Source organism: Symphodus melops (assembly GCF_947650265.1).
Source record: "Symphodus melops genome assembly, chromosome: 1".
Taxonomy (NCBI): Eukaryota; Metazoa; Chordata; class Actinopteri; order Labriformes; family Labridae; genus Symphodus; species Symphodus melops.
In genome coordinates this window covers 15,665,488-15,679,842 of record NC_136691.1, presented here as the reverse complement: position 1 = coordinate 15,679,842, position 14,355 = coordinate 15,665,488, and the positions used below count along the sequence as shown (strand labels likewise).

General features: G+C 44.4%; 1 protein-coding gene across 2 annotated transcripts in view; it reads left to right on the top strand.

Moving 5' to 3' along the window:
* The window catches only part of klhl29 (kelch like family member 29), an 88,022-nt gene that overhangs the window by 60,503 nt on the left and 13,164 nt on the right, over nucleotides 1-14,355 (top strand). For both annotated transcript variants that reach the window (XM_079370603.1, XM_079370604.1), the window contains exons 10-12: nucleotides 4,756-4,954; nucleotides 8,865-9,047; nucleotides 9,950-10,130. In XM_079370603.1, coding sequence (XP_079226729.1) covers nucleotides 4,756-4,954; nucleotides 8,865-9,047; nucleotides 9,950-10,130 — 563 coding nt within the window. The remainder of the gene's footprint in view (nucleotides 1-4,755; nucleotides 4,955-8,864; nucleotides 9,048-9,949; nucleotides 10,131-14,355) is intronic.

Sequence of the window (14,355 nt, the reverse complement as noted above, 5' to 3'; positions counted from 1 at the left end):
CAGACTCTTCCCATCATGCTTCAGGAGGAGGGGATGTGACCACGAGGGTTCGGATTACAAGCATCAGCTCATCGTTCCCTTCTTCCTGTCTGGGGTCAGAGAGCAGCAGCAGGAAATCACCCTGAACCTGTGACACTTTTTTTTTGGACAGTGGACAGAGCAGGAAGCGACGGGTCATGACCTAACCACCAGCCCGTCACCACCCCAGAACCTGTGACAAACTAAGTTTTCATACCTTTGTAGTCTGTCTTTCTGTCTGTGTGTGCTGTGAGCTGTAAGCTGCAGGCTGCAGAGTGGAAAAGTGGCATATTGAAAGATGCTGGGTAAATAATATGCAATTTTCTCTCTCTCTCTGCTCTGCTGTCACTATCTTCTAATGGCACCAGGAAAAAGGCTAGACATCGCTTGGCGACAGAATCCAGAGCGTTAGAGCGTGAATAATAGTTTTATGGGACACAAAGACACTGAGTGAAGACAGAGAGCAAATTCATTTTGCGACCTATGCATGTGTGTCTGTGGACTTTAGTGTAGAACAGTGTCGCAAAGACTGCAGAAGAAAGAAGTAAAAAAGGACAATGTGAAAAGAGTAGTCATCGGAGGAAAATAATCTACAGCATTGGCTTTGTTTCTGAGATATGAAGAAAACTGTCCATCTGTCCCTCCAGTGTATTCACTTTTTACCTTTTGACAGAGTTAGGCTGGCTGTTTGTTCTTACTTTGAGTCTTAAAATAAGGGTTAATACCTGACAAGGTGTCCGTGATCAGGAGTTCTTGGCCGTTGTGAATACAGACTACAAAAGACATTTCTCCTTTTTCTTTTTCTTTTCCCCTTCTCTTTCTTTAGCTGCATCCTCGTCATTCATATTTGTGACTCCCTAAAACGGTTAAAGGAATGTCGGAGAACCTCATTGCTACAATTAGATAAAAGCGCCGCTTTGAGGACTTGTGTAATTTTAAGTCTTATGAGCTGTGTGTGATACTGATTCTAAGACGACGTGATCATTTGCAAGGAGACTTTTTTTTTGTTGGTGCGACTCCAGCAGTCTTTTGTGTGACAACCGCAGACACATGGCTCAGTAATAACAGTCCGGGCTCTAACAGATCCCAAACTAGGACCTCATTCAGGCTTTGCTTCGACACATTAAGTCTCATCTAACTCAAAAGACCGGGGAGTTGGAGAGAAACGCGTCCTTAAAGAAAACGTGAAGGTAAACTCCGGCATTGTGTTTAACATGCAAACGAACATAGAATGGCAACGTGACAGTAAAGGATCATATCACTCGACCTGACAGAAGAGGCTGATTTATTGGCTCTTTGGAGACTAATGCGACAGCTCAACGGAGTTGCTGAGTTAATTTCCTGTCTAAAAACAGAAAGGGTTGTGCTGTCAGCATGGGCCAGCTGTCCACTCATCAGAAACCAAAAATGGTCCGTCTATGACATTTGCTTCCCCCTGAGCTAAATTGATATTGTTGTAATTATTACTCCATAACCATTTGTATTTATTAGTTAATATTTATTTAATTGTGTTCAATCGACTGTAAGAAGGCCGCCTCCAGCTCTCATTAAGAGAATAAGAGAATCGTTTTCCCGAGCAAAGGATCGTATCTGTGTGTTTCCAGAGCGGAGCATTATCAAAGGGCCGACACGCTTTGAGGCAGTGTAAGGATATAAACCAAGCGTTCCTCGCTTTTTTCACGACTCATTTACCTTCACAATTACGAGTGACCCTCTCACCACACGCATCACTTTTAATTGAGTCACTCCTCCTTTGAAGCTCCACGTTTAAAACGGGAACTTTTCATCGTTTTGATGATCAGGCGCGTCCTGTCACATTGATCAAACCTAAATCAAAAACTGATAATAAAAAAATAAAAAAAAGTGAAAACTGTGACGAATACAGAGTCTTGAGGAGACAAAGCCAGGGAGTGGAGATGAATCTTCTGCTCCTCTTCCCTTCACCCTCGTCCCCCCCCCCCCCCCCCCCCCCCCCCCCCCCCCAAAAAAAACCTCACATTAGACATGAACACAAGCACGTTTAGTGTCTCGTATATATCAGCCCTGGTGTGCATTAAAGAGTGGACAGGGTCGGATTCAGGCCACTGAACTCTGGACCTCCATCTTCATCTGAGTCCTTTGTCGTCCAAAGCGCACACAGTCCCCATGTGTGCAGCCAGCTGAACCACAGTCACTCATCCGCAGCCGTTTCATATCTAGAGCGCGTCAGGACACGTCTCATTTCAACTGGACTGCTCAATAAACGCACAGAGGTCGCATGAGCACAAAAACACACACAGGGAGCTAGCATGTTTTGCTACCTGTTCAGAGAAGGGCATTTTGAAAAAAAAAAAAGAAGAAGCTAGAGGTCAAAAAACAATCAGGGAGTTTGGAAAAAAAAACAAAAAACAGAAAAGGGTCCGAAAGTTTTGTGGACTCACAGTAAGCAGTTAGTCGTGTGAGTGTATTTCAACTGAAATGAGCGGAAAGCTGCACCTCTACTTTCGGGAGTTGAAGTCGCCGCCTCGTAGAGGAAGACGCCGACACCAGCGCTGAGCACCTGTCAGCCATTACACCCCGCGTCTTTCAAGCTGATGCGCTCACATAGTCATGCAGATGAATGAACGCACAAAAGCCTCTCTTGAACCCAAAGCGAGTGTCACTTTGGAGAGCCTATTTCGCTCGTCCATTACGTGGCTTGTGTGTGTGTGTGTGTGTGTGTGTGTGTGTGTTCTCTGTACACTTTGAAAAGAACACTCAGCGGTATTCATTTCCGCTGAGTGATTCTTGTTAGCTCCGTCAGGCTAAACACGGCCACGCACTCTGTTGAACACGCACTTTTGAGACACTGTGTGTAGTTTTTTATCACCGATCATACAAAGCTGCCTTATTGGCTTTCCCCATTTTAAATCTTGATGCAGACATGTACTCCCGTCTGCTCTGAGCAAAGCAATTACATTAGAGTGCTCTTGTCATTTGATGATGCTGCTGTGGTACCGTCTACACACACACAAACGCGCACACACACACACACACACACACACACACACACACACACACACACAGACGGTGAGCGGTGTTAGTCTTCAGTGACAGCAGTGAAATAGGAAATGCTCAGCGGACATGTGTCATCAGTGTTAGAGGCGTCTTCCCGGCTGCCTCTGACAGATCTGAGAGGCTCCCTGTTAAGACACATTATCCCTGCCTTTCACCAGACTCACTCAATCCCCTCACATCCCGTGTCCACCTACTTCAATGCGTGTATGGGTGCATACGTGTGTGGGCCTGGTTGTGCGTCAGAGTTTTCCTTGCCTTGTGACAACCGCTGGCATTGAAGCTGTTGTCCCGGTGAGTCTGTGTAGGAGCGCCCCCCCCCCCATAATGTAATGGTAGGGGAAACACTGCACAGCTTTGATTAATAGTTCACTCACGAAAGGTTTCCGCAGATTCTCCAAAACGCCGTCCACGGGACAGCTGACACTTTATGACACACAAAGCTCTCTCATCTTTTCTTGAGCCTCCTTTTCTTTCGCAAAAAAGGTCCTCCTTCTCCTCCGCTCTGTCCTGTCCACAGCTCTTTTTCCTTTTCTTCGTCTCTGGTCCCAGGACATCAGTCTCTAACAGACGGAGAACACGCTGGAGTTAATGGGCCTCTGCTGAGTCAGAGTGTCTAAATGATATTTCTCTCATTCTGTGTTGTCGCTCTCTCCCACGTGTGACTCTGTTAAGTCGAAGGGTCAGCGGGGTCAATCCCCCCCCCCCCACTTACAGCTTTTTCTTTACAGTTGACATTGATCCGACTCCCATTGGGGTTGCAGTCAGGCACACAAAAGATCTTCGAAGGCAAATAACTTGAGAGGAAGTTGCCATGGGAACAGTAGATCCTGCCATCCTCCCGTTGTGCATACCAATACTTTATATGCATCCATAAATGTACACACAGGCAACAGTGGAACAACCTGTCACACTAATAGTTGTTGACGTAGGGAGCACGTTGATGGTTTTGTTCACCGATCATCATCCTCACACACTGAAAATGTCTGATACGATAAATGCTGCACATTTCCAGCAATAGATTCAAATAAGTCTTAATGTTTTGTATCTTCAATCCATGTTACTGTTACATTTGTTATTTCAAGTCACCACTTGGCCTGAGCGTGGTCCTAACTCAGCCGCACAAGTATATTTGCTATACTCTCCCCAAAACTGAATGTGCACATGACATAAGACATCCAGCTAATCTTGACACTTTTTTTTGCACAGTGATTACAATATTTCAATGAAAGAACTACAGTCCTGCTTTGTGTATAAAAAGCTGCTGGAGATTTTTTTTTTTTTTTCCTTTGCAGCAAAATGTCCTGCACATGAACAAAAATAGAAATCCTAAATAAGCAGTGTGTTGATTTGAAGCTGTGAGGGTCTGACACTGACAGTAACTCATCTGACAGTCTCACTACAATCATGTCTGCTCATCTAACAGCCCAGACTTTTATCAAACATGATGAAACATGCCAGAAATAATAATCATTTTGGGAGTAAATCCATACGGTCCTTTTTTGAAGACGAGTGTGTTTGATCCACGAGGTTTTGTGATTCAATTTGTTTTATGTCGTTCATTTGAAACTTCCTTTTTCTTTGCAGATTCTTTTTTTTCTGTACACTCTGATTTCATGCCTTCTTTTGTTTCTTTGTTTTAACCTCCATCATGTTGTCTGTCAACCTTCAATCAGACTTTCCTCCTTTTTTTTTTTCCCTCAGAATTTATCAGAGCTGTTGGCGGTGGTGCGTCTTCCCTTCATCCACCCGTCCTACCTGCTCAACGTGGTGGACAACGAGGAGCTGATCAAATCCTCGGAGGCGTGTCGGGATCTGGTCAACGAGGCCAAGCGCTATCACATGCTGCCCCACGCACGGCAGGAGATGCAGACACCCAGGACTCGGCCGAGGCTGTCTGCAGGTACACGCACGCACGCACACACACAATTCATATGTTAGTGCAACAAAGATGCATAGAGACAAGCAAGGAAGGAGGTTTGTCGGTTGATAGGATTGAGTTTCTTACATAAGAAAACAAAGTGGGGAGACGTGAGAGATAGTGTTATAGTGTTTAAAATCATCCTATAGTTTTTGTCTTGGACTGGGCGGACTAAGGATTTTAAATCAAGACCTCCACTGAAAGGCTGTCTTCCAATGTAATGACTGAGATTTGAAGGACAACGCTTAAAGAACTAAAAGAACAAATAACTTAAATTCAACTATAATTAGATTTTTATCCTAAGGTTTCTTCTTCAGCCTTTCCCAGTGTTACAGTCTCAGTGAGGGGACACTCCTCCTGCTCACAAGGTGAGGAAATGTCATTGATATTCATGGTCTTAGCTCAGTCTTGATCCCGTATTGTTTTGGTCTCTGAGCACTCTGGTCTCGGTTAGTGTGGTCTCGTCTACTCTCATGGGAACACAGGAGGAGGGGTCAGGATGTGATGAAAGTGTGTGTGTGTGGGGGGCGGGGGGGGTGAGCCTGCGGGATATGAACTGAAATTTGAAGGACGGACAGAGTGTGTCTTATGATGTAAGCAGTGAGTTAGTGTGTGTGTGTGTGTGTGTGTGGGTGTGTGTGTATTTGTGCGTGTACTTTGAATTTGTGCAAGCAGATGGGGCAACACCTGAGCTCGGCTGATAAGTCTGTCAGGCACAGAAAGAAAGAGAAAACTGCACTCAGCAGAAACACTTCTACCAATGGCAGTCAGTATGGAAACTTGTGAGTCATGTGCATGTGGGGAGGTATTATTGTATGTGTGTGTGTGTGTGGATGGGTGGGTGCAGGTATCTAAGCGCCTCACACTTTCGGTCCTTTCTACAAAAGTGACAAATTGAAGTGGTATCAAAGAAATTGGATTGATTCTTGTGAGACAGACTTTTAATTAACAGTTATATATTTAGTCTTAAATGTGTGAAAGATGTGTCTCACCGTGCAGGTTGTTCCTTTTCCATCTTCAGTTGAGACCAAAAATACTACATGAGGAGCAGGGACATAAAAGCTGAGAGAAGTGCCGCACTGTGTGACACCCTTCATCACAAACCTCACTTTCCACCGACACCTCCATGCACTCATTTAAAACACGTTTGCACATTTTAATTACCACATTACCAAATTTAAAACGTCTGGTTTTGCAGGTTTTCTTTATGTAGAATTCTGCTGTGCTTATCGTTTTTTTCCCCCGTAATAGCCCAGTTTATGTTTTTTGTTAGTACATATTGAATCTCACTCACTCTGACACGTCCATGAGCCATCGTGCTCCTGTGAGGGGTTAATTCAACTGGTCTTAAAGAATGATGCGTACCAGTGCTTGACAACATACAGCTATTTATTTTTTCTTTCAGAATGACATCAAGAAAAGAGTTTAACCACCACATCCAGTCATGGCCTTATTATAATGACATAATGCGTTCAGTCAGTCAGGTCTGGTAAACTTCTCATGAAGCCATGGTGATGAGGCTGCACTCTTTTGTTTGGGCTTCTGTTTTCCTTTTTTGCACAGAAATGAGTTTCTGGTACAGTGAAAACTTTGACTATGTCCTAATGAATGCACAGCGTTTCTTCCGTCTGTATGTCTTTTCCATTAGCTGCTAATTGGCTAATTGGAGTGCGGATGGGATTCTGATGAGCTGCCATTAGACTTTCTGGGGGATTTAACAGCCGCTGGTGCTGAGAATCGACTCTCAAATCAACTCATAGGATGCACTCTGATTTCTTCCATGTGTATTTGTGCGTTTGTTTGCTGGTATGAAGCAAGCACACTTTAAGATGACATGCGTGTGTCTGACAGAGACCGTACGCTGTGTTCCTGTCTCCTCCTCTCCACATATGTACTCTGCAGAGAAGAGAGGACAGCATCAGCACAAAGTGTTAACTCCACCTAGTCGAGTGGAGTAGCTCTCAGACAAATGAGCTGTAATGATGCGGGGCCCAGCGCGGCTCGCAGTGTCTCTCAGTGTCACAAGCAACACATACACAACATTGTTCATCTTTTAAACACACAGAAACCAGCCGTTATCTGTCCAATTGATCACCTCTCAGGGTTAATATACGCTTTCTAAAGGCTTAAAAAAAAAGGAAGTAAGGAAGAATTTAGGGGACTAAGAGCAGAGGAGATGAGTTTGAGTGTGTGCAGCAGGTTCTGCTTCGTTTTTAGTGTGAAACACTATCAACCATATCAGACTCCTGAAGAAAAAGCAAGCTAAATAAATCACATGTGCAGGTCTTCAATAGCTACATTGAATAACATTGAAGTTGAATTTCATTGGCTCAGCCCCCATGATAGTTTGACTTAGTCTCCAGTTTGGAGACAACAACGCCAGGCTGCTCTGCCCGAATCCCACAGCGAAAAAGAAAGTGTCACACTCTGTCACCTCTCAAACTGAGAGAACGAGACGCAGGCGAGCGTGCCATAAATGTAAAAAAAAACATTCTCTGCTCTTCGCCAGATCCTTTTTTCTGATTTAAGAGTCCGAGCTGATTGTTTGAGGAAAAGAGCGAGAGACGGAGAGAGCGAGTGTGAAGGAGAGGACGAGTGTGAGAAAGTAGAATGCAGCTCTTCACCTGATGATGGATAAGGATTTCATCACAATCCGTCCGCTTATCGGTGAAATATTAAAAACATGGGGGGAAAAGAAAGAGAGTGCAAACTCATTCAGCAAGAGCAAACTGGATGTGTGGTTGAAGGCTCATAGAGGAGGGAAGACAAAGAGCGCGTTTCTACTGAATTACATGTCAAGGAAGAGTCGCTGCTTCTGTCCCATTAAACCACAGCCTCACTCATTAGCTGTGTATTCAAGGTCTGTTTAAGGTTTTGAGAGCTTGTTGTCAGGTCTCATCAGTACAGAGACGTGACACCGTGAAGCTGTAAAAAAAACAAAAAAAAAACACGACGTGACGGGAACAGACTCAACCAAAACTGGGACTGTTATCCCCTCCCTCTCCTCCCTCTGTCCGGCTGCCTGCTGCTTCCAAGCTCACTGCTGACTTCTGTTTGACAACCTGTCGTCTCCTCCGCTCTCTGGAGGCGGCTTCTGATGACTAAGAGGACCTGAGACACGCACAGGTGGCAGCCTGCCAACATGTTTGTGTGTTATGGATCGCTTGTGTCTTTGTTCGGCAGCTTTGTGTGTGTGTGTGTGTGTGTGTGTGTGTGTGTGTGTGTGTGTGTGTGTGTGTGTGTGTGTGTGTGTGTGTGTGTGTGTGTGTGTGTGTGTGTGTGTGTGTGTGTGTGTGTGTGTGTGTGTGTGTGTGTGTGTGTGTGTGTGTGTGTGTGTGTAACAGGAAGTATGGATTGTGTCTCAAGTTTCTTCTTAATCACACAAGGACCTCGGCACGTGGGTTTTGTAATGAAACAGTACACAGCTCCAGATACAAATGTGCCAAGTTGATCCTGACTTATCGATTTTTGTGAGTCTCTTGCTCCCAAACAGTTTTGAGGTACTGCGAGTGTGTTTACAAGTTGCTGTGTGGAGTCAGCTCTTGTGTTAAGTAAAGCTTGTTAGCATCCACAATGCAGTCCTCACCATTACTTGTTATCTGATGGCTACAAGTTGAAGGGGGTGTTGATGCTCTTGTTGGAAAATGACATTGCAAGTTCAAAGATGTTGTCTTTGTTGATGCCAATATTTAAAAATCTGAAAATAATCAAGCAGCATGCTACAAAACACGTTTATACTTTTAGATGCCGCCGCTCCCAACTGCACTTTGACTCAATCTTCACCCTTATTTATATATTTAAAAAAAAAACCTTCCCTGATGGCTTGCTTTATCACCTCTCTTTTTCTCCTATGTCAATCCCAAAATCTCTTCCTCTACTTTTTATCCTCCAGGTGTAGCGGAGGTGATAGTTCTGGTGGGAGGGCGTCAGACAATCGGGATGAACCAGCGCTCCCTGACAGCAGTCACCTGTTTCAACCCTCAGAACAGTAAGTGGTACCCGCTGGCCAGCCTGCCCTTCTACGACCGCGACTTCTTCAGTGTCATCTCGGCCGGAGACAACATCTACCTGTCAGGTGAGCTAAATCATCCACTACACCGGCACACTGTCCTGCTGTAAATCAACATGAACAGGGGAGGATGGCAGTTTGTAAAGGGCGGAACATTCTTTTGTTTCTGTCGGACTTTACTGTCTCTGCAGTATGGTGCAGCATTTATTTCATTTTACACTGACACTCATTGAAATTTCAATGCAATAATCTAAAACTAAGACAGCAGAGGGAAGGACATAAACTGCAAGCTTGTTCAGGCAGACAACTCGAGCTAAATAGATTTCCCATCGGCATGCAAATTATCCACTATCACCTGACAACGCTTGATTCCAATTAGCGGTCTGTTTAAGCAGCGAGATTTCTCCCCCTTTGCCCTTTCATCACATCGCTCGTCAAATTTGTAAAAATAAAAGAAAATAAAAACTGCTGGGAGGGGTGAGGTCGGTGATTTCTTCATCTGCTCCGTGATACCTGCTAATGTAAACCCTGCTCCAAAAAAAAGGGACTGAATTTCTCCCTCTACGCTCCGTTTGTGTGCCAGAGTCCTGCACGCTGCTCAGACCTCGACAGTGCACCGTGGAAATGCAGCAGGATTTGTCCTGCGTGTACCTTTCCTCTCCCTCCTTTCATATAAATGTTCATTTTGTGTGTGGGCATTGGAACAAGGTCTGCATGTGTCTGCAGGGAGTCGGACAGCAAGTAGAGAAACCACAGGCGTTCTCGCCGGGCCAATCAACAGGCTGTGTGACCTTCCTCGGACTCGGAGTAGGGTCACTGACAGACAAAGTTTCGATGGTCGCCTGGTTCCCTCTTCAACCGAGCATCAGACAGCTTCAAACTAACTTTGTCACTATTTTCTTTCACAGCGTTTTAGATAAAATGAAAGTAAGTTTGACAATTTAGAAGGACTGTATTGCATATTCCAGGTGGCACAGAGGGCGGCGGGATGGTGGCTGACGTTTGGTGCTACATGTCCCTGCTGGACAACTGGAATCTGGTGTCTCGGATGACGGTGGCTCGCTGCAGACACAACAGCGTGGTGTACGACGGAAAGCTCTACACCATCGGAGGACTGGGAGTTTCAGGGAACCTGGACCACGTGGAGAGGTGAGAGTCACACAACAAACAACAGACACCCCCCCCCCCCCCCCCAGCAGCGCCCAGCGGGCGTCTGCTCAGTGCCACGCAGCTCTAACCTCGATCTGACATCCATCGAAGAGAGAGTGTGTGGATGGTTCCGCAGGAAGTCGGTGGATTCTCAAGTCTGAGCGATATGTTTTTCACACTTGTGCAGCGACACATAGCAGATGGTGCAGCATGCAGCAGTGGGGTTCAGGCATATTGCAAAAGAATCTGGATTGTTCCGTCTGATTCACACCTCCTGGCTTTTGTAACTCTGCTCCTCATTTCTTATTTCTCCTGTAACCTGGGCTGGGTGAGTTTCAGCAGAGAAGCTTCCTCCTCCTGCACGGCAGAGCGAGATGAACCAAAGCAATCAAAATTACATTACTGGGTTTATTAGCGCGGGCGGCTGTCGCTCATTACCTGGCAGTTCAATTGATCTCCAAAGCTTTTCACAATACACAACAGTCCTCAAATGAAACAGGCTAATTTGATATCTCCTCGTAACGCTGCAACACCGCGTCGTTAGGGGAAGATGAAAGATTTGTGCCATAATGGAAAAGCATTTGATTCCTCTTGTCTCTGAGCTGCTTAATTTGAGAGCTGCTGGAGACGTTTTTTTGTTGGGCGCTGTGTCTGTTTGTGTCCCTCCTTCTGTAATCAGGAAGCTTCTCTGAGGCCCAAAGAAACTGGACTCAGCACTGTAAAACGTTAACGTTTCTCGCCTTGGTATAACTGCACTCACTCTACTTTGAGCGTGATGGCCAGGGAGATATAATTCACACACCCAGCAAATTGCACTGCAAATAGTTGAGAAGAAAATGATCTGCACTCAGGCAGGAGCAAACCATTTGTTACACAAGGTCAGTATTCACCGTACGGATCTTTTCAAAGTCGATGGGTTTCTCAAGCTGATTGGAGAGAAGTCAAAAAGTCTTGTTTCTGGGCAACCCAGCCTTTTATTTAATTTAATTTTATTAGTATTATTAGTCAGAAACGGCATACCCTGCTAAAGTCAAAATGTAGTCAAATCTTGTAAAGTTTCCAGATTCTTCAACTGAATGTGTTAAGGTCAAGGTAATGTGCTTATAGAGAGGGCACAGACTGGAGAGTTCTGAGCGATTTTTGTTATCGCGCTGATGTATGTGATTTATTATTATTCGAGTTTTGGGCCAAATTTTTCAGAAAATATTTGCACATGCATTTTGTTTCCTGTCTGGTCTGATTGTCTCTAAATGTGCTTGGAAACATGCACAAACAGGCTGCTTCTAATGAGACTATTCTAATGTAAACAGAACTCGCAGTGCGCCTCTCTCTCTCTCTCTCTCTCTCTCTCTATCTCTCTCTCTCTCTCATTAATAAATCACCCTCCATCTGCTTAAAATATGAACCATTTCAGGGAACCGCTTTAAATCTTTAAAGGAAGGAAACGGTTTTAACTTCGAAGCCAAAACTGACACACTGGCAGTGAGTCCTCATCCAATCCTAGCGTCAGCTTTTTTCTTTTTAAATGGAGATAGTGGAGTGATTCGAGTGATCACTTCAGCCCTAGTGACTTATGTTAGCTAGACTAAGCAGACGATATCAAGTTAGGACGTGTTATTGAGTCAGTTTTGCAACTTTTTTAGCGTTAACCCTTGAAAGCCCTGAAGCTCTCTGTGCCCACTGTTATGAAATACACTTTCTTAGACAGTTTTTAAATGCATGTTGCAATGAAGATGAAGAACTAGAACTTTTAGAAACTTTGAAACTCCAGTACATTTTTCTCTTTTTTTTTACTGTTTGCAAGAGAAGAATAATTTTTTTATTTTATTTTATTTATTTTAATTTGTATAACTGTATTACTTTTTGAAAACAAATCTGTAACCTTTTTTTTTAACATTGGGAATGTTCCAGCTTCTATACACAAGGGCCTTAAGTTCTCGTTGAACCTAGAACTTCATCTTTTTTTTATGAAGAATGCTAACAGGCTTTTTGTACACACCATGTTTGGAACAGATGTCAGAGCTGTTGAAGATTATTTAGATCCCTTTCAGTCTATTCCTGAAGGCATTTGTTCGTACCTGCTATGATAAATGAGCCTCATTAACTTCTAATCCTTTGTTTAGTAGCTACCCATCGTATTTGGCAGGTGTGCCTCTACTGCAGCACAGCCTTGTTGGAGCAAAACTCCTAAGATAATGGAGACTCCAGCAGGGAGGCAGCCAGTCCACAGCAGGACTAAACCCTGGCCGGAGGAGATAAGGGAACTGCTTTATTTTTTACTTTTGTGTGTGTGTGCCTTTTTTTTGTTGCCTCCACACATGGAGGAAGAGCTGAACAGCTATCAAGAGCAGTTTGTTTTATGAAGAGCTAATAATATTCAGAAATCATCGGTCAGTGTGTGTAAATAGCTGCCTTGTTTGATGGCTGGTGAGGATTGTATCTGAAGGCTGGGGAACAACATGAAATGCTGCGACAGCCAAAGTTAATTTGCTCTGCTCATAGAGTGATTGATGCAGAGATCCCTTACACGCACAGATAATCTTTTCTTTTTCTTTTTTGTTTTAGACTGCATTCCTGTGTCCCGTGTATTTCTTCTTGTATGTGAGTGTATGTACATGTGTATGCCTCTGTGCACATTTTCACGTCTGCATACATCAGGCAGCTTCAGCCAGGGTCAGTCCTCACCTTCCAGCATCCTGACTCCTAATTTGCAGTCCTTTCCGCGTCCCTCGCTCTCCATCTCTCCATCCATCCATCTCACTGAGGGTTTCACGCTCCTGACCGTGAAATTCACAATGGTGTCTTCAATTCAAGCTATCTCTAAGCAAGTTGGATGCAACCTTTCTTTGGGAACAGCAGGAGGACTTAATGGGTTAATTGCTGTCCCCACTCTCCTCACTAATGACTGATGGACTTTTGTCATGCACTGTGCTCAGCTTTGTGTAACCGGTCTCTCTGAGTAGAGACGGTTTGTGACAAGACACTGAAGACAGAAGTCAGCTGCCTCATCGTGGATGTTGAACTTTTTTTGGCAAACAAGATTTTTATTTGCCTTTTTTATGGCTTTTCAGTTCTCACCTGATAGATAGATAGAAAGATGCGCAGTTATTCTCCTCTTTACACAGCCCTCCTTCATCTATTTCTTGAGTTTTTACTTTTTCCATCCTGTGGCATTTAGCTTTCACACCTACTTATACACCACCTCAATGGGCCATTTAAAAATAAAAAAAAAGGTGGCTTAGTCTGACACTGAAGGCCACTCGTAACGGCTCTAAGACCTTGTGTCGGGGCGCTGAGTCACTACTTGAACATTTTATCAGCTCAACCATGACAGAGACAGTTTCCAGCTGGTTGGGTCACGCTTCTACACAGTCAGTCTTTTTGTGTGTGTGTGTGTGTGTGTGTGTGTGTGTGTTTGTGTGTGGGTTGCTCCCTCAAGTTACAAGTCCTTTAGTTCTGAATGTCTGTGGGTGGCGATTATGCTGTACGTGTTGCTCGGGGCCACATACTACTTTCTATTTCCGACACGGCAGGAACCCAACCCGCCAAAGGTTCTACAGTAATGATCCAATGAACGGACTTTCCTCATGACTATGATTATTCACTGCCTGAGTTAGCCATGTGCTGTAAATAAAGAAACCTCAGCGCTGAACAAGAAGCAGTGTGGCCACAGAAAGTAAGTTATGTGTTATGTCAATCAAACAAAAGACACGCCCACTCACTCCTTCGCGCTGTCACCATCAGCCGCAATATCACACAGGCTCTAGGACACGCACTCATACATCAACTGATTGGCAAGTTTAGCTAAGTTATCTTGCCGTAACACACAGACAGAGAGATGATGGGGGGGTGGGGTGGGGTGGGGGGGACGTCGTGATGTGAGCTGGCATCATACTAGACGTCAACTGATCTTTATCAGCCAATAGAACACTTGAATGACAGCAGCCTGATTTCTACCTGTAAAGGGAACTTACTATGCTTATTTCTGGCACAATATGCAGAGTTTAAAACTTGATAATAAGCTTTTAGCTTACACAAGTCATATGGAGTTTAAGTTACTCTGTCTGATATGCTTCTTCCTCTCCTCGCTGCTTTTCTTTTTCCGTCTCTCGTTCTCCTTCTGTCTTCTTTCTCCCTGTGTCTCTTCACACTACTGATTAGGTGGGCAGGAGATGATGGGTGTATTTGGAGCCTGCAAGAACAATCGTGAATGTGTCTGACATGC